Source organism: Cyanistes caeruleus, chromosome 3 (assembly GCF_971803275.1).
Source record: "Cyanistes caeruleus chromosome 3, bCyaCae1.hap1.1, whole genome shotgun sequence".
Taxonomy (NCBI): domain Eukaryota; kingdom Metazoa; phylum Chordata; class Aves; order Passeriformes; family Paridae; genus Cyanistes; species Cyanistes caeruleus.
Window position 1 is genome coordinate 110647187 of NC_141703.1, and position 18971 is coordinate 110666157.

At 38.4% G+C, this 18971-nt stretch overlaps 1 protein-coding gene and 1 long non-coding RNA gene across 9 annotated transcripts in view; one reads left to right on the forward strand and one right to left on the reverse strand.

Annotated features, from left to right (window-relative positions):
- Positions 1-18971, reverse strand: part of EPHA6 (EPH receptor A6) — a 371203-nt gene that overhangs the window by 115632 nt on the left and 236600 nt on the right. For 7 of the 8 annotated variants that reach the window (XM_086884184.1, XM_086884183.1, XM_086884182.1 and 4 more), the window contains one exon: positions 1780-1904. The exons of the other annotated variant lie outside the window; for it this stretch is intronic. In XM_086884184.1, the coding sequence (XP_086740310.1) occupies positions 1780-1904 (125 nt within the window). The remainder of the gene's footprint in view (positions 1-1779; positions 1905-18971) is intronic. 8 annotated transcript variants of the gene reach the window in all.
- On the forward strand, positions 1773-18214 carry LOC147654442 (uncharacterized). Its single transcript, XR_015285431.1, has 2 exons — positions 1773-2775; positions 15664-18214. It is a non-coding gene; the product is annotated as an uncharacterized LOC147654442 (long non-coding RNA).

Here is an 18971-nt window from a genome sequence, read left to right on the forward strand (position 1 = left end):
TTTCATTTGCATTTGGCCACTACACTTAGCCAGCATTTTAATTTATGCTTCTTGATTTGAATATTATTAAAACAAGATTTAAATATTATTACAGTGGTATAAAATAACATTTTCCAATTTAATGCTGTAAATAAGCAGACTGACTTGCAGTACTGGATTATTCATCTCTCTGATCTAGAACCTGCTCTCCAAGAGAGGTCTTGCAAATTACACCTGTGCCACAGCACTGAAAGATGCCAGCAGTGCATTTATGTCCCCTGACCTCAGAGGAAAGAGTTTACAGATAGAGGAAACTCCTTATGTATTTTAAAAGGTGGATGCAGAAAATTCTTCTCTTTTCTTTTCATAAAAACAGATAAGGGTGTTTTAAACTGTATCTAGCAAAGGGTCATAAAGCCTGTGCATGTACTCCTGCTGCTCAATGGTCAAAGTTAAAGGAATAAGTAGATCTCTAAGAAAAATTATTTGCCTTGTCACTCAGCACTGACTGGCATCGGCACCTCGTCCATTGAGAAAGGATTTTATTAAATACATATATAAGATTTATAATTTACCATCCATACAAATGGCTACAGAACTTTGGAACCGCTCCTACTCAACTGAATATAATCTTACAATTTGTCGTGTTTAATTCACCTCTTTAATATCAGTGCAGAAAAGAAGTTCAAGTCATAATGGGGCTTACTAAGATAATGGATTCTGAAGGAAGAACCTGAAGGACTTCCATTAGTGTAGAAAATAGGGTTCCTTGCTTTGGCTTACCAAATATTCTAAGCAATCTGTCTTCTCCCTCTAGCTGTCCTATTTAAATAGTTAGGATTTTTTTCCCCAGTTTACCCTTTCTTCTGCATCATTAAAGCTGCATAATCTCAGTAGAGAAGTGCAGTCAAGGAATAAAATTCTCAGATATTTACAGAGCCTAATATCCCTCATACTTTCTTTCATGACTTGTTTTGTATTCCTGTTCTTTCTGATCTTCATACATGCACATCAGTTCCACTGTGAATTCAGATGGAGGCAGAGAAAGAGCAAGAACCGACTTAGCAGGGACCTGTTTAAAGTACAGACACCAAAAATTTCCTATGTCTATCTTCAGGACTGAAGGCACTGGACAGCACAAAATTTTTTTACTGGTATGAGGCCCTGTAGCAACTGGAAATGACCAAATATGTTTTGTGCTTATGGGGAAGGAGGCTTCAAATTATGCTTTCCCAACACATGCTGTGTGTGCACCTTGTAATGCATGTTGTAGTTCTACTCTGTGTGAAATTGACTAATTTTAACAAAACACCAGAAATCTGATAGTTTCTCTCTCTTGTAACCTTTTGTAACCCTGTAAACAAGGCTGGTACACTCTATCCTTTAAGCACATATTATTGCTTTATTTAGCAATAATAAATAAACACACCTTTTGCCTCAAAATGATATCACATTCCCATTCACCTTAATTCTGTTCAGTATCACTCTAATGTGAAGCTTTTACAGTCCATAAATCAAAATATATTCAAGCATGTGATCCATTAATCCATGTTTGTAAATGTAGTTACTGTGAGACAAGTAAATGTAGGATCTGCTTGCTGCTCTACTCGATTCTGATGTGAAACAAGACAGTCATTAACAAGTTAGAAGCAAAACAACAAAAAAAATCAGCACAAAATAAAACGTCTGGCATACACAGCATTGTATGTGGGGTCAAGTGAAAAGGTTTTAAAAAATACTATTAAAGATACGAAACACATTGCTCTTTAGGATCTGGGTGATGCTGTAAGTGCGACCTACTTTCTCATAGTACTTGATCTCGTAGTCCAGAACTGCTCCATGGGGAAAGTCCGGCTCTTGCCAGGAGAGGGCAATGCTGTTTTGGGAAGCCCAGTCCTTCCTTACCATACCTATCAAGGTGGGTGCTGAAAGGGAAAAGGATAACTAAGGGTTAAAGACGAAGCACAAGGTTTATCCTTCCAACCTCCTGTCTGAGGATACCAACCCGAGGCAACTCGGAGTGACCTCCAGACAGAAAAGCGTGACAGATGGCAATTCTCAGGGAAACCATATAACCTGGAATTAATGTCTCAAGTACACGCTGGTAACTCCTCTGCTGAAGTGCAGAGCAGCTTCTGAAAAATGGCTGTGTGCAAAAACACAAAAAAAGGAATGTTTGGTCTGCCTCCTGCGCCAGCCGGGCCGCGCTGCTGGCTCTGAGGGCACCGCGTCCGGAGCTGAACCGCATTCCTGCATGCAGGCAAATCTTCATTAAATGTTACACCTCAACTGTTTAGGATGTACATTCAGTTTACTCTTTGGGGTAAAATAAAGCGACACAGCTTAAAACAGACGCGATTAATCCCTTTTTGCGCGCTTTGGCCCTTTGTGAGGTGTCTGTGTGCACCGAGATCCTTGAGGAGGCCCCTGGAAGGGATTGGAGTATGGGAAAAGTGGGGGCAAAAGCAGCTTCTGGAAGGGGCCCAACATGCATGGATGCAACCAGGATCCAAATTATCTCCCTGTGGGGTTAACCAATTTTAAGAACCAGTTTTTCTGCCTTTTTGGAAGAGAAAGTGCACGGTTATCTCTGCAATGATTTCAAGTGGTGCAAAGACTGCGTTCTAGAAAATGATCTTTGCTTATTTTATTAATCTGGTCAAGCATGTAGAAATATTCTCCAGGCACTAATGTGGTTTTAATAGCATTGATGTGCAGCTTTCCCAAATGTTACAGCAAACCCAGTCATATTATTCAACAGTCTTGAACACAACTCAGATCAACACTCCTGCTACTGTAAGTGGTTCACAGGTTTCACAGTATGTCTTTCCCCTAAAAAGTATCAGTTTATTACACACCCTCCCCCATTCATCTCTCCTCTGAATCTTACTTAACTTCCAAGTTTCCATGGAGTTGTCTCCTAAAAATAACACATTTTTATGACTTCTGGTTTTATCTTTTGAATGAAAGACTCTCCCCAGGAAAATGAAAAGAGAATCTGCTTCTAGTCACAAAATTTCACGCCTTAGTTTTCTTTCCTGTAAACATTTCAGGATGTTTAAGAAATGCAAACAATAAATAAATTCTAGAATGCAAACAAACACTGAAGAAAACAAACCCATGTGTTTGTCTTTGAAAAAAGGGAAACTCTACACAGAGACATGCACGTTTTTCTCTGTGATAATGCATTTATCTGAGAGAGAAAATTAACTTCCATCCCCTGTCGATCTTCCCTTTGGGTAATTATTCTGTGGGATAATAGTTTTGTCCTCTCTGATGTGAAAAAAAAAACAAAACCAAAAAGCAACAACTCAACATATAAAACTAGAAAAAAACCCTACTAAAGTGTAAGAGTTTACACAGAAAACTTCTACACTTTTGCCACTTTAACCACAGGTCTGATGCATGGGTATCAGAGGAAAAAAAATAAAAAAAGATTTCCTGCCAAGCAGAGTAAAGGATTCACCTGGTTTTCAGGAAGTCCTTAAACAGCATAATGTAAGTAACTGAACACAATAAAACACAAACTAATAAATAACAAGTATTCACAGGATTTGAACCAAAATATTATCCCTGGGTAGGTATAACTACCCCCTCAGCTAAAATAAAATTTTTACTCTTGAAACTAAGGGTGAAGTTGAGCTCTCATAATATTTCTCTGGGGTACAATCAACTTCTCCAAGCAAGATACAAAGTCAGGTCTGTTTAAAGGAAAGCAGGAGCTAGCAAATATTGGATTTGTAATTGCTGAACACTGATCAAGGGCCTAGGAAGGCACTGCTCACATAAATTGGTGTACTATTTGTTATTTTGAATCATTCACTGGCATTGAGCTGTGATTTACAGGTGGGTCTGAGGGAGCTATAGCAACCTGTCAGATACATCTTGTACCCCCTATGTGCCTGCTTAGAGGTGATGGGCATCAGCTGGGCATCCTTGCAAAATTATTAATATTGGTGACAGAAAACACGAGGTTAAGCTGTAGATAAAATTATATTCTTGACTCTTTTAGGCTTTTAAAATATAGACTGCTGATACAACATTATATTCAAATTATAGCCTAAGCTTTACAAGCTTTTCATGTGTACTGCATGGCAGGGATTTTCCTTTGTGTTCTAACTTCCAAATTTATACAGCAATTCATGCATGTTTTCAGCCTGAGCTCAACACAGTAGTTCTTCCATTTGACAAAGTGCATTTCAAAAGCACAGTCATGGTGCACTGGAAGAGCCTCTCAAAACTTCAGTATATGAAATAATCCCAGTTATCTTCCTGGGAAACAGCTCAGTAGGAAATTAACAGAACAAAATTATTTTAGATCTTCCCTAAACCACCTGTGCTTGACCTGCACGTGAAACCAACAAGCACAATCAGCAAGGCTCACACCTGTAGCACTGTGCCAGCACTGAATCTTCTAATCCAAGTGCAGAGATGTGCACATAAAGCTGTGAACATGAGAAGTGTATTTGTGTTTGTTTCAAGTAAAAAAAAAAACAACCAACCAAAAAAAAGAGTGTTCTTTTTAACAAAAAGGCTCAGAAGAATCACCATTGATCATTTCCTGTATGTGGAGAAGGATGATCCTGTTTTTGCCAGTTATGATTCCAGTCAGAAATTTATTGTAGGAAGGAACAGAAAAATAAAGCCAAGCAATTAAAAGCACAGCTATCTGAGTTTCTATTTCTTTTGTTGTGAAGTGCTACTAAAGAGCACTCATTTCTGTGAAGAAATTTCAGCTCCTTATAACTGTTGCTCACCAGAGCAGAAGTCAATTAGACCTTAGAGATCCTATCTACTTATTGTTACAGCTCCTTTTAACCAGCAGATTGTAAGATAGGTAAATCCTATTTTCCCATTCCTAAAGACGGCTCTAATGTCCCTATGATGAATCAATAGAAAATTCTTTTAATTAGTTGTTTCAAATCCAGAAGCTGCAGGAGAACTCTAATATGGTTACCCAATGAAACCATTTGAAAAAATAAATGCTTTGAAGAGCAGCGTGGGTTTTAATCACTTTAAGGGCAGCATTTTCTTGCCATTGGTCCTAGGCTGAAGGGTGGTTTCTGGCTCTTGAGCTCAGCACTGGTCTGTGTTTTTTATGGAGGAGTCTTTGTACCATCTGTTTTCTTCTGCACTGTTATAAATTTCTTGAATCACAATGAGTCATCTACAATGTGGTGAGCTCCTCATTTAATTTAGTCTGATAAGCTTCTCAGTCTTTTCAATTTTTTATTGAATAATGGAAGTTCATTCTTTAATTCAGAGTGAGCTGTTTTTATTCTAAATTCCTCTGGCTTCTCTTTTTCAGAATCTTTCTTTTTCTCATGTGCTACATACGAGAGAAAAATGTGTATTTTAAACAATGACTGGATCAAAGTATCTTTTCCCTAGAAATGTTCTCTTTTTCTGAGGCTGACTTCCATTATCTGTAACTGTCTGATTTCAAAATAGGTGATCTGTAGTGTTGCTGAAGCTTTTTTCCTTTAGTACATTTTCTAATTGTGCCATTTCTTGTTTCACACTCCTGAAAGTAGGCAAAGAAATGCCTCCTGTTTCCAGGACTGAACAGCTTTTATAGGATGTCCATTCATGGTGAGGAAGCTTCAGACCCTATGGCAGCTGATGACCAAAGCTCACCTGATACCTGTTCATACATGGAATCATTCAACCCTTCATATCTCATTTCAAATCTTATTTTCTTGGTGAAGAGAAATCATGACAGCCCAAAGACCTCTCCCTTCAGTCATTTTTTGTTAAAAAAATCTACCATCAAACAAGATCAGGTTTTCCAGCAGTTTTGTCCTCTTCCTTCCCTCTGAATTGAATCTATTTTGCCCAAAACCAAGGAAGTGCCAGCAGACACAAATTCAGAGAGGAGAGAGTGGGATTGGAACTGTACATATGCTGTGGGGAGGACTGCAGCTTCATTCCTTTGGACACCATCCTCATCAGAAGGCTATGGGTCTCAGTATGTAAAATATTGGGAGTCTCAAAATATAAAATAATGCCATTTGGGATTGCATGTTTAATTCAGTTTGTTGTTTCTATACCTCTGCCATTACCAACGATAACACAAATTGCATAACTAAATGTAATTCTTTCCTTGAGACCTCTGCCTGTTTCAAGGTACAGGAGAGATCACACCCACCAAAACATAGGGCTTTATCACCTGTTTTCTGAGTGGGGTTGCCCTTCAGAGGAGGGAACCCATCCCTCTCCCTGCCTCTTCCTCCTCTCCTATCTCAGTCTCTTTTCAACTGCAGTTATGGGAAAATAGTGACTAAACTCTACTCAATCTCCTTGCTTCTCTTTCAAAACTCATTAATCCCTGCTAGGTTCACCCTATAGTGGAGGAAACCTGCTTTAACATCCCACAGGAAGGCAACATTCCTCCTGTTGGGGAACAAATTCTTCCAGTAAGAGAAGAACAGTTGAGAGTGGAAGAGATATCAGTGCTGTAATGAGTAGTTTACATTGACTATGTTGGGTCAGAAAACAAAAGAAAACTGTTTTCTTGGTCATGAAAAGGAAAGGGCTTCTTCAAGCTTCAATCACAGATTAAGGGCACAAATTAAACCAACAAACTATGCTTAACACTATAGAAGTTATAGTTATCTAATAATTCCAAGTTCAGAAAACAAAAATGTTAGGAAATCAATGAATCAGAATAGAGATGTATCAGGGTCCAAATCTGTAGTGTTCTTCCAGATGGTAAAAACAATCCTTGTACTTCTTCTATACCAGAAAAGGCTATTATAACTTTACAGTTTCACCAGCCTACGTTCTGTAACAATATTACAATTCCTATACTGCTGGACACTGAGTATGATTTTATATTATAAATAACAACAAAAAGAGCACTGAGATTTAATTCACAATACCACATTTAAAAAAAACAAAACAAAACAGACTTTGTTTCAGGGCACAGTAAGAAAAATATTACTTTCACTTCTGATTCTAGAAAGACTATTAGAAAGGTAATAAATAGTAAAAAGGTCCTCTCTAAGAGAAGACATTTTACTCCAGTAATGGCACTGGAAGCAATGCAACAACTTCTCCTGATCCATGATACTGCCTCCAGGATTTTACCCATTTGAGCTACTTGCCAAGGATTTTCCAGGGAAGTTAAGAGGCCTGAAGCCTTTATCCTGCATTACATACATTACATGTATGGACCCTGTGATCAGTCATCTCAAGGATGTAGTTGTGCTGTCTATCATCCAGAGGAGTCCTCATTCCTGCAACATGGTTATTAATCCTCCAGCAGAGATGCAGTTCATCCTTTCTTTCTTTTGTGTTTGTTTGCTCATCCTTCTGTTGCTATCTTTGTAGGATAAAGGAAGAAAGAGTATCTTATGAACAAGGGATGTGATAGGGATCCAGGAGACCTCTGTTTATATTCTTTTCTGGTTGTGCTCCAGAGATTTTCTTTTTTCTTTTGACTGAGCTATCTTAACGTACAATGTGAATGCCAATAAGTTCCATTATTTGCAATACGTGAGCTCTTTCTTGTTAGAAGTGTGAGTGTGTGACTATAAAAGACTAAAAACTAAGCATAAGTTGACATGGGAAAAAAACTCACAGAAATATGAACAGAAATTAAACTTTTATAAACAACCCCCCCAGTTCATAACCTATCTCTTTCTATTTAAGATGTTTCATCAGGTTTATACTAAATTCAGCAAGAATTTGTTTTCTTACTACACAAGCTTGCTTTCAATTAGTACAGTGACTAGATAAGATATTTGATTCTTCCCATAATAGAATCTCTTCTCTTCCTAATAATTTCTGTAGTAATTCACAGTTAAAATGCTTGGAGGGGATATTATTAGTGGCACTAACCTTGGAGTTCAAAGTTGAGTATGGTGTTTCCCTGACAAAGCATTACAGCCAGCAAATTAACAAGTTTGAGGTAAAAAAAAAGTATTTTTTACTTCATTTTCTTACACTAGTTCCCTGAAGGTTTGCACTCAAAAGACAGCAGAGCAGTGTGCTTCTTTTGAAGCACTTCATTTACTGAAAATAGGCCTCCAGCAAGTTATAATTATCATCTCTCCCTCCATCTTAAAGTCTTTCTCCTTGCAGATCCCCTTTGCTTGCTCAGAAATGGTGGATGGAAGCCAAGTGAACCCAATACCCTTGTCAAAATCTGGATTCTGCTACAGTGTGGTGGGCTAAAGGTCATGATAGACACAACCCCCAGATTTCCTCCAGGGGAAATGTAGATTCAACATGGCTTTTGTGCTCCATAATGCAATTCTTCCTTGCTGCCTAATTTCGCTTTCATCTATTGTTGATCTCATGTAAGGAGACAGTAATTATTCATCCACATGATTTTGCAACACTACAGATTTCCTTTCACTTACAGAATGTGCTGCCATTCTCCATTTTTCAAGCTTCAGACAGAAGCACTCCTAAATCTTTACTCCTTACAGGACCTACTCACCTTCTGGTACTTCAAAGTGGATTTTAGTAGAAGATACTTAAAACAAAAGTTTAAAATAAAGCCTCAGCTGTCAGTCAGACTGTGTGGCTGTTCTGCTCTCTCTGATGGCGTGTATGTGCAAAACCTCAAAGGTAAAAAGTATTGTGAGATATTTTACAAGTTATAACACAGTGAATGGTTAAAAATATCATAGTTACAAATTTGTTTGTTTTTTTAGAAATAGTATCCCTTAAAAAATCACACAAATGCTTTACCTAAATTTATGTTTTAAGGAGTTACTTTCTATGTTCTGTACGTCTGAAGCAAGAAGAATAAATTCAATTTAAAAAAAGCATAGAGAGGGGGTGTGAGTCCAGGAATCAGATGCAAACGAAACAAAAATATGCAAAACTAAACCAGGATGCCTGTCACATAAGCAGAAATAATGTCAAATCAACAGGCCTCTGGCAACCGAAGGGATTTGCATTAGAATAAGCAGATTCTTGGCTCCTTTCTACTGCCTTTCAGGGCTGGAGCAGCAGGAGGCAATGAGAGACTTAAAGACCCAGTGGGTCACAGGGATTCCTGAGGGAACAGTTCTCTGAAAACCAGAGCTGCCCTCTCCTTGTTTGGCAAAACTGAGGTTGTGTGGGACTGGTGTATCAGCTCACTACAGGTGGCAACAACTTCTGTGGCTGAATGGCACAGCAGAAATGTGGTAACTGGGGAAAAAAGGCCCTTCTCTTCACTGGCTTTTTCAGGGCATGTTGTTCTGGATCAAAAACAGGGCAAGGGTGCAAGAGGCCACTCCAGGCAAGTCCATTCCCTTCCTGTCACTCCTATGGCGATTATAAACCCTGTTGTGGTACCTACAGGAGAAGTAACAGAACATTACATCCTTAAGCAGCAGATTTTCTGCTTTCACAACCTCAAATGTTCTGTGTTGTGCTGTTCACTGTTCCTTCTGACTCAAACATTGTGGCGAGCCACTGACTCTTGGCTGGTGGTATGTTTGAAATTGGTGTGTGTGCTTTCCTGGGGTACTATGGCTGACATGCAGGATTCCTCTAAAAAAGATGGCAGAGTGGCTTATGGGGCTTCCTTTTTAAGGAAAACTGTGCTAAAAGAGAAGGAGGCAGGAGAAATTGGTTTATCAACAGACTCAGATTGCTACTATAATGATTTAATCAGCGTGAAGAAAGATGTGTTCCAGCCCGTGTGTTTTACAAGTTAAAAATATCATTCCAGCGCTGCTAGGTGCCCTGTGATGTGGGAACAACCTGTGGTGACACATTTCTTCAGAGAACTTTGTTTTCAGCCTCCTGGTGTAACTTGGGTATTGCCATAAATTGATTGGAAATACAACTTGAGGTTAAGAAGGCGTCTTTTATTGCAGCGAGGTGTCATTATGGAAACAGAGCTGTAACTAAGTCTCATTCAGCAACAACCCCTCCAGGGTCAACTGCAACCAAATTGCTCTGCAGAACTTCCTGCTGCTAAATTGATCTCAGAAGTTTGAAAATGAAATAAGCAGGTTAAAAAGCACTAGGAAATCTGCCATCTCTTCACTCCATTAATTGCTACTTGTCCTGCGATGTAACAAAGGCAAACATAAAATGTACACTCATTTCGGCAAATCTATCCTGGTCTTGTTTGTATCCAAATACAAGGCTGGATCAGATTGTAGGTAATTTTCTGTCAAACAGTACTTTACAGGTCTGAAAAAGGTTTTCCTTTTAGTAAGAATATCATGAATATTTTATGTGAACATCTTCTGTGAACCTTCTGTAAAAGCTGTGTTTGTTGGCATGTGCAGAGAATGTCAGAGCTACTGTACTTCAACATTTTGAGTAAATGTGTGTAAGTGCATGGAGACACATCCAATACTGACTTCAAATGTACATATTCAAATAATTTTCCTCAAAATGTTGATTTTCACAAAGCATTCTATAAATCACAGTGATGCCAAATAAATATACCCTCATAAATTAATTCCCAGAGTGATTTTACAAACAAAATTGTGTAACTTATTATATGCTTAATACATGCTAAAAATATTCCAAAGGTTTAGTCTAGCTCTGTTTTATTGAGGGTCAAGTATGTTTTAAATCTTTAATGTGGAAACCTATGCACAGAAAAGCAGACCCTTTTAAACTCTGGCATACAGACAAGAAACAATTCTAGGAGGCCAGGAAGTCAATGGTTTGTACTTGATGCACAGGAATCACTGAAAAGCACTGCTGCTGTCAAATGGAGGTTAGCTGTTCAATTTCTACTCAAATAGTAAAGAATTTGGCTTGATTCAAACAAGTTAAAAAACTGGGGATTATTTTGGCAAGTTCTCTTAAATCCCTCTGTAGTTAGGAGATGAGATGCTGCACCTGCTTTGGGTGCTTGTAGATCAAATGTATGCCCTGGTTTTAGCCACAGTATTCAATACATTCATCACTACCATCAGCACAGAAGCTCATTGCAAAACAAGCCATGCATCTTCTTTAAAAGTGACCTCCAGAGCAAGGCAGGATTTTAGATATGTCAAAATCCTAAATAAATTTTTTCTTTTTTTTTTTTTTCTTAGTTGGGTGTATCTATACAATACTTCTGCATGAAATAGCATGTTTAAGTTACCAAAAAAAAACCCCATGGACAAAAAACTGTGGCACATGCTCTATAGTGAAAGATCATTTATGTTTTCTTTTAGTTTGCTCATTGGGGATGTGTACACACCTCTGAGTCTGAGGGCAGGTTCTCAGGGTGATGGATAGAAGCAATGACAGCTGAAGGCATCAGGGCAAATCAACTCTAAAAGCAAAGAGCCGCTGGCCTTTAACTTCTGTTATATGTAAAACCTGAGGTTCAGAAGAGGCCAGTGGCTCTTTCTGGACTACTGTGCTCATATTCTGAAAACATGTCACACTAATATTAAATGCATTTGAAAAATAAATGTCTTTTTTTGTGTGTTGTTCTCTTCCAAGAAGATTGAGTTGCTTTTATTCGCAAAGACAAAACGCTGCAGAGTTGAAAAACCATTGGGATCTAAAGAGTTTTCATCTTTCTGACTTGTATAAAAATTAAAACACCAAGAAAGAAGTGTAGAAATTAGATTAGATGATAGGCAGTAAATTTCAAAGTGAGGTTTGTGGAAGCCTGGGTAATTATGGAATAACCTTTCAAAAGAGAAGCCTCTTCAACTATTTGCTGCTAGTTAGCTCATGCCCTGCAGCTTGTGGTTTAATACTTGCTCACGGAGAGGCAATCTCCTGACAGAGATTCATGTGAGAAGGAAACCTGAGCATCCACACTTTCAGGTCAGTACATCACTTAGCTTAAGAAGCCTGCCTTTTCTTTCCAAGAAATTAATTATCCAATGAATGCCCTCTTGGCAAGAGCCTCTGAATTGTCAGAACTCCTCCATTATGCCCCTTTGGTATTTCTGTTCTTGACACTTAATGAGTTTTTGTGTTCTTCAACATTCTGTGTGCTGAGCTCTGCCCTTGGAGACTTTTTCCCAGGTCTGTTTTTCATCTCCTATCTCTAGCAGCACAACAAATGTGCTTCCTACAGAAAAAAAGCAGGAAGGCTTGAGGAGAAAAGCTGAGAACTTCTGCCCTATACAAGCTCTTCTTGTCCAAGGGATGAACTCAAGGGGACCTACTGACACATGCAGAGCTTGCACTGGTTTTTATCTAAAAAAGGACCATAAAAATCCTGTGCCATCCAAAAAGTTAGGGAGTTGACAGACACTGAGTCAAAAAACAGCAAAAACATTCCTTATTAACTAAAATGCTACTGAAACTGGAAGACCAGCTATGGAAAAACATTATTTGGCACTTTCCTGATCTTCCATCAGTGTAACTCATAGCTTATTGTCAGAGACAAAAATAATGGACCAAATGAGCCTTCTGAAATTCAGAAATATTATCTGGTTACAAAGCTTTCTGTTTAGCTCAGTCCAAAGGCAAGCTGGCTACATACAGTTTCCTTCTGGAACAAGCTTTATCTATCCCTGAAGAGTCTTCTGCACTGCAGAAATTTTACAGAGAAGACACTCTGCTCTTGTAGCTCTGGTACTTGCTTGTAAGAACTAATGGCTCATATCCACACAGAACATTAGTGATGTGCAGCTGAGTGGTTCAGGGTCTAACTTTTAAGTGCCTGATCCTCAGAATGATATTCAGAGTTAAATTATGCTCTGTGTCCAAGCTCCCTAACACTGTCAAAACCAGAAGAAATCAGAGCATGCACAAAATTGGAGCTTGACAATTTATAGACAACTTTCAGTTTGACAGCTCATTTTAAACACCACGGTTAGACACTGGTACTTCACTACTGCCCACAAGCAATATTGTTACATTGGAATAACCCACAAAATAATGATCTCAGTAGCAAAATTTTGCTAATCCTCTTTTATTTTTATCATGAAGAAAATCTTGCTTCTTGGAATCTTCTTTAGATGTTCTAAGTAATTCTCTTTGCTCAATATCATATCTTGATGTGTGACTCAGTTGTAGTCTGTAGTTTAGAAGGTCTGAGAAATTAGTGTGTCCACACAGGATATTTAAAGTTCTTTGGCACACAAACAAAACCAAGCAGTAAGACCTGCTAATTCAGATCCATGTCTCAGTGCTTGGCAGTGATCTCCATTTCTGTGACCTTCATCTTAAAATTTCTACAGCAGACAATCGTCTCAAATCCCTTTGTACTCAAACATATGATGAAACCTGGGCAAGAAAAGCCCCACCAAAAAAACCCAGCAGCTAAGGAAATCTTTAACACAGTAAAAAAAAAAAAATATTTTTTTTTTGCTCCACACATGCAGCAATTCCTTGAATGCCATCTAGAGGACACTAACCTCCCATGGCTATGAAAGGGTCCTGACACACTCAAATGTGTCTGTTTCTGGGTCTTATAGCTCTTTAGCTGTACTGTTCAGAAAATAAAGGTTAGTAAAATGTGGTTAAAAAGAAAGTTTAAAAATACCAACAAAATAAATAATACAGGATGGCTTTGTAATAGCTTTCTAAAAATATTATTCTGCTTACACAGATTAATTCTGTGCCAATAAATTGGTGGAAAATAATTACTGGAAACAAAAGGAGTATTTGCATGTTGAAATTTTTTGTCTCAAAATTTGCTGGTTATCATTTTGAAGGTCCTGCATCAATACCATGAATTTGCTGAGCCATCATGCTAACTCTGCAATAATTCAGAACTTTTCATATTTCATTAGCGAACATGATCACAAAGTATTTGTAGTGTTGCCTTAATTAATCATGACATGGTTGGTCAGATATATTGTGATTGGGTTTGCAACTGCTTGTTATGCAAGGTGATCTTCCCCTGATACGTCCTTCCAAAAAATTCCATGTTAACTGAATGCATAAAGTCTCTAAGAAGAAAGGCTACCTTGATAATTAATTCATTGTCTCTGGCTGACAAGAAGTCTTCAAACTCTTTGAACTCCTTGAACTCCTTGAGTTTGTCAGTGTTTGTTATCAGTCTCCATTTGCTGGTCAGGTCCCATTAAACTTACACCATCTACTCTCAGTTACTTTAAGCACCTAATTCCATGGGAACACCTAAAGTTAGGAGCACCAGGACCCATTTAACAGAAGAAATGTAGCAATTCTATTTCTTCTGCAGTTTGTAAGATGGCACATCTTACAAATGTTATAACCTCAGCCTGTCTAGTCCATTCTCTGCATCTCCTCTCAGTGCCTACACTGGAAGGACACTGAGTTCTCTTTCCTTAAGCAGTGAAATGTCTAATTAATTTAATCTGCACTCACAAAACCCCCCCTTAATGGTTTTGTTTCTAAGATAAACATCACTCTATCCCCACTCCATTCTATAAACTTTCATATCACCACGTAAAATATTTTAAATTATGTATCAGACACTTAATAATGCAACCTTTTTCAATCTGAACCTCCCATCATGTATTCAGGTATAATCCTGCTATATTGCCAAGTTCAAAAATGTTATTTGCTTCTTTTTAAAATAGGCTGAAATACATGAGGCATGGAGCCTCAGATTATGATGTAATAATAATAATCACTGTTACCTGACATTTCAGTAAGCACACAATCCTGAATACAAAATATAAAACAGATGAGAGGGAGACATTTATTAGCACTCTCAAGTAATTGGAACTAGCAAGGAAGACATATTTCAATGCTTACAAATGTTGATTAAATAATTAAGAAAATTTCATCTCTTTAAGAATGACTTCTAGAAGGTTTATGATTCAGAATAATAATTTGTATGAGGCAATTTTTATGATAAATACATAATTGAAATATTCAGCTATCATAATTCTGTTTCCAGGGTCATATGTAGACTGCTCTCATTGTCTGAATAATGTGTCCATATTCTACATATACTTTTTGTTTACAGCGGACCAAGGTTACCAGGAACCTCCTGCTGTACATTTTGCTTATCCTGTGCTGTTTGAGGTGCTCATGAATGATCTGGTGAGATGAGAAAGTCTGCTAAACTTAATCAGGGTAGTAAAAAGGCAGGACTGTGGAGAACTGTGGAAGGGCTTGATGAGATCAGCTGACTGGATAATAAAATGGCAGATGAAATTCAGAGGAGAGTAATGCACACAGGAAAAGAACCCCTAATTTCATAAGTAAAATGAGCTCTGAGCTGACCATTTCCTCAAGATTTTTGAGTTCTAATAAATAGAGCTGTGAAAATGCCAGCTCTGTGCTCCAATGTAATAAAAGAAAGATTAAATGAAATGTTAGGAATTACAAAGGAAAAGAAAAGCCACCAGACCTTCATACTGTGACAGCATATGTGCACATTTGAAACACATTTTGAATACTGTGTATAATTTTGGTTTGTCATCTCAGAAATGGTATGTTAGAACAGGGAATATCCACAGCAATTAGTAAATTAAAGCTTTGGAATGGCTTACACACAGGTAACTCGAGAAAAGATGTGGGCTCTGCAGTCTGAAAAGGAGGATGCAATGAAAGGTGGAAGCAGAAATGATACAAAGGATACAAGGTGTGATCCTTTCTTCTTGCAGCACAAAAGCTAGACATGGCAAGTGAAATCCAAAGGATGTGATCCTTAATAAAATGTGAAATTAAGCTTTTGAATGCCTTTCCAAGGGATGCCATAGATTTTAACACTTATTTAGTAATAAATTGTTAATCTGTTACTGGGCAAGGATGACCCCCCAAAGTACAACTTGGTTGAGTACACAGGAAATTTATCTTGTAAACTTCTTCTGTTCTCTCACTCAGGTCTAATCTTCAATTTTTATCTACTGCCAAACAGGATGTGGAGCCAGTTGAACTAATGGTGTGATCCAGTACAGCTTCTCTTTTGGATAATCAACAGGAACAGAAAATGAATGTAAGAGGAGAGCAGGGCTGCTGCCTGTTTTGGTACTTAGTAGCTTTATGAAGAGTCTTAGCCATTTATTTGTGTGTGTGTGTTTATCTGTGTGTGTGTGCATGGTGGTGAGAAGCCTGGAGTCTTCCCAATGAATCTGCTGCATGTGCATGGAGAAACTGCTTGCACCTTGCATATTGTAGTGGATCTGTGCCATCTGTGGCACCTCTGCTGTATCTCAGCCTCACTGCAATCATTCATCACCAAGTCCCCCTGCATGTATTCTCTGTGAGGAGAGAATTTAACACAAACTGGAAAGTGCTGACCATGCCTGAAGTCAGAGGAGTGAAATACACAAGTAAACCTAAAATGCAATGCACTCCCACAAAGATGCTATGGACAACACATCAAGGAATTCTTCAGCTCATTTGGAGGCTGAGGCACTGGGTGCTACCCCCACAGTCAGGCACCTACCAAAACCCTGCACATCTGCTCTGTGGACAGCCACCCATCTTCCAGAAGGGAATCTGCCAGGCAGACAGCCCAGAGAAACATGGGAATTCCTTAACAACAGGTACATGCACTTGGCTGACTCTCTGGGGGAGACAGATTTTGTGTCTTTGGCCTGGGGCAGACTCAGCAGAGAACAAACTGTTCTGGGATGGTCAGGAATGGGAAGAGTCCCCTCTGCATTGTTATTCCTGTACTGGGCCTGAAGATGAGCAAAGGCTGCAGGATATGCATTGAGTGAAGAGAAATGCAGGAGCAAAGACACTTCAAGACATCAGGCTTACTGCAGCAGCAAAGGAAGAAAAGATCCTGTGCAGGGAAGCACTGAAATGGAACTTACTGGAATATCTACAGGGAATTAGTGGTACCAAAATTGGGATAAGCTGAAATATTAGTCCGTCTGTGAGTGGATTATCCAAGAGACATCTGCATTGCCTGTGGATTTTTATAAACACATGAAGTAGGTGCTGAAATTCACACACCACTGGATTGATCTTTTTTCATAAGCCTCAGAGTGGCTGAGACATTAATTTCTTTAAAGTATGAGCTTTATTCCTTAACATGAATTTCTTGGTTTAAGAACTCAGCACTGTCTTAAGTAACATCACTATCAAAATAGCAACCATTTAATTCAGTAAAGATGGGAATGGATGGAAAAACTCATGTGGAGAGATTTATTACTTAATAAAGTTTGCATACCACATTTAGTCTGGATGTAATTCATAAGACCTTGGATGTTCACTGCTCATATCCTGCAGAACATAAAATAAAGAATATCTACTCCTCTTCCACAGGTCAAAAAATAATAAGCACACTTTGGCTACTGATCAAACTGAACATATGTAGAGATTGAAGCTGCCCCATCTGCGTGCTGGCAGCAGAAGGGCTGAGGCATGTTGTGTCTGAATCGGAGACATGAGCTGAGTCCTGCCCTGCAAGCCCCCCAGAGCCCCTTCAGCTGCAGGTGGAGGAGCATCTGCAGGCTCAGGGACCAGGGTGGCACTTCAGGCTGGCAGTCACATCCTGATGGACGTGTCACTGCCCACAGACATTTGTACACTGTGCCCACACCGGTCCGGGATCGCCAGCACAGGAACTGGCTTTTTATCTAAATTGCCCAGGAAGCAAGGCTCTGCAGGGATTGTTTTTAGGTCTGCCTGGCATGTGAATTTAAATATGCATAAAACCAGAAGGCAGCTTCTGGGTGGCTTTACAATGCATTACATTTTCTGTCATTGTGTCTACATATGTATTCATTGCAAAATGGTTTTAGAAAGGAAAGATGCCTCAGCATGTGAAAAACCAAACCAAAACATCCCTTCTGCTCCCACATTTATAGGCATGATTATGCTGTCATCATGCAATGAAAAATAAAGAAAGACACAAACTTCTTTGGAAGTTTAAACTGAGTTTTTTTTTCTCCAGTGGCATGAAACAACAGTATGAATTCAGAGATATGACAGATGGCTTCAGTCAGGTTTTACTAATTTACTGAAAAGTTTTTAGGCAGAGAATATGTATATCCTGAATTTGAAGTACACTGCATACTTGTGAAAGTCTGTATGCATTACTTAAGAGGTGTGAAGCAACCACAGTGATGCAAGAAAAAAAACACAAGATGAAAAACAGACTTCCCACAAAGAATATCAAACCTTACGTGTTTTTAGAGAGCATTTTTGTTGTCCATGTTAAGAAGTATTTTCATTTCAGTTTGCAGCACCACAGTAGTTTATTTCTCAGTTTTTTCTTTCATTTTCGTAAGTAATTTTGTATTAGAAGTTTATCTATTCCCAACAATTATGGTAACTCGGTTACCCCTTCGAATACATTTTTCTGTGAATAAATAATATTGTTTAAAATAAAAGAGGTAGAGAACAGAATCTGTTATTGTTATCTAGTAACTGCACTAGGCATTTTTTACTTAAATAAATGCATATAAAATGCAGTGGTTATTTATTTCAGTGTTTCCATCTACAGCACACAGCTGCATGGCTCAGCCTTGTGAGCAAACACATGCTACTTGGGATCAACAGGGTGAGCAGCCATAGGAAATACAACTGATTGAGACATAAAATTCTAGTTATTTTTCTTTCCACATGGCTTATTTCTGCTCTTCTTAGTGCATGCTGTTTGAAGAAGCCACGCTGTCAAGGCGGTCAGTAAAACACACAGAAAACACTTCTGCCCTTTGGTTTCCTACTTAGAAGCCATCCTGCTTCCCTTTCTGTCTTATCACTGAAGACAAGGGTGTTTTCCCAGCCAGAGAAAATCCTGGCAGAAAACAAAGACTGTTTATATTGTAATTATCCATTTCAGTATTTGTGTAAATAGAATGAAATGTCACAGAATTCAGTCTGTAGCTCTGAATGCTTTAATTTGGGAATGCCTGGGATGTTTCATTTTGAGTTTTTATTTAGGTACACCATGACTTTGCTCCTTTACCAGGTTTTCTATATGCACCATTCCTCTTCCAGTTTTAACTAGATCTTTGTTGTAACTATATCTCTTTTAGGCAACTGATCCTTGGGACATCAGGCCATTGTGATGGATGTGAGAAACAGCCTCAAAGAGACAGAAGAATATGGTGACATGAGCAAATTACAGCTTTGATCACAGCCAAACTTAAGTTTTCAAACTTTTGTTTCTGAAAGCAAAACCTTTCCAATAAAAACATACTTTGCATGATTAAAATTATATTTTTAAAGGA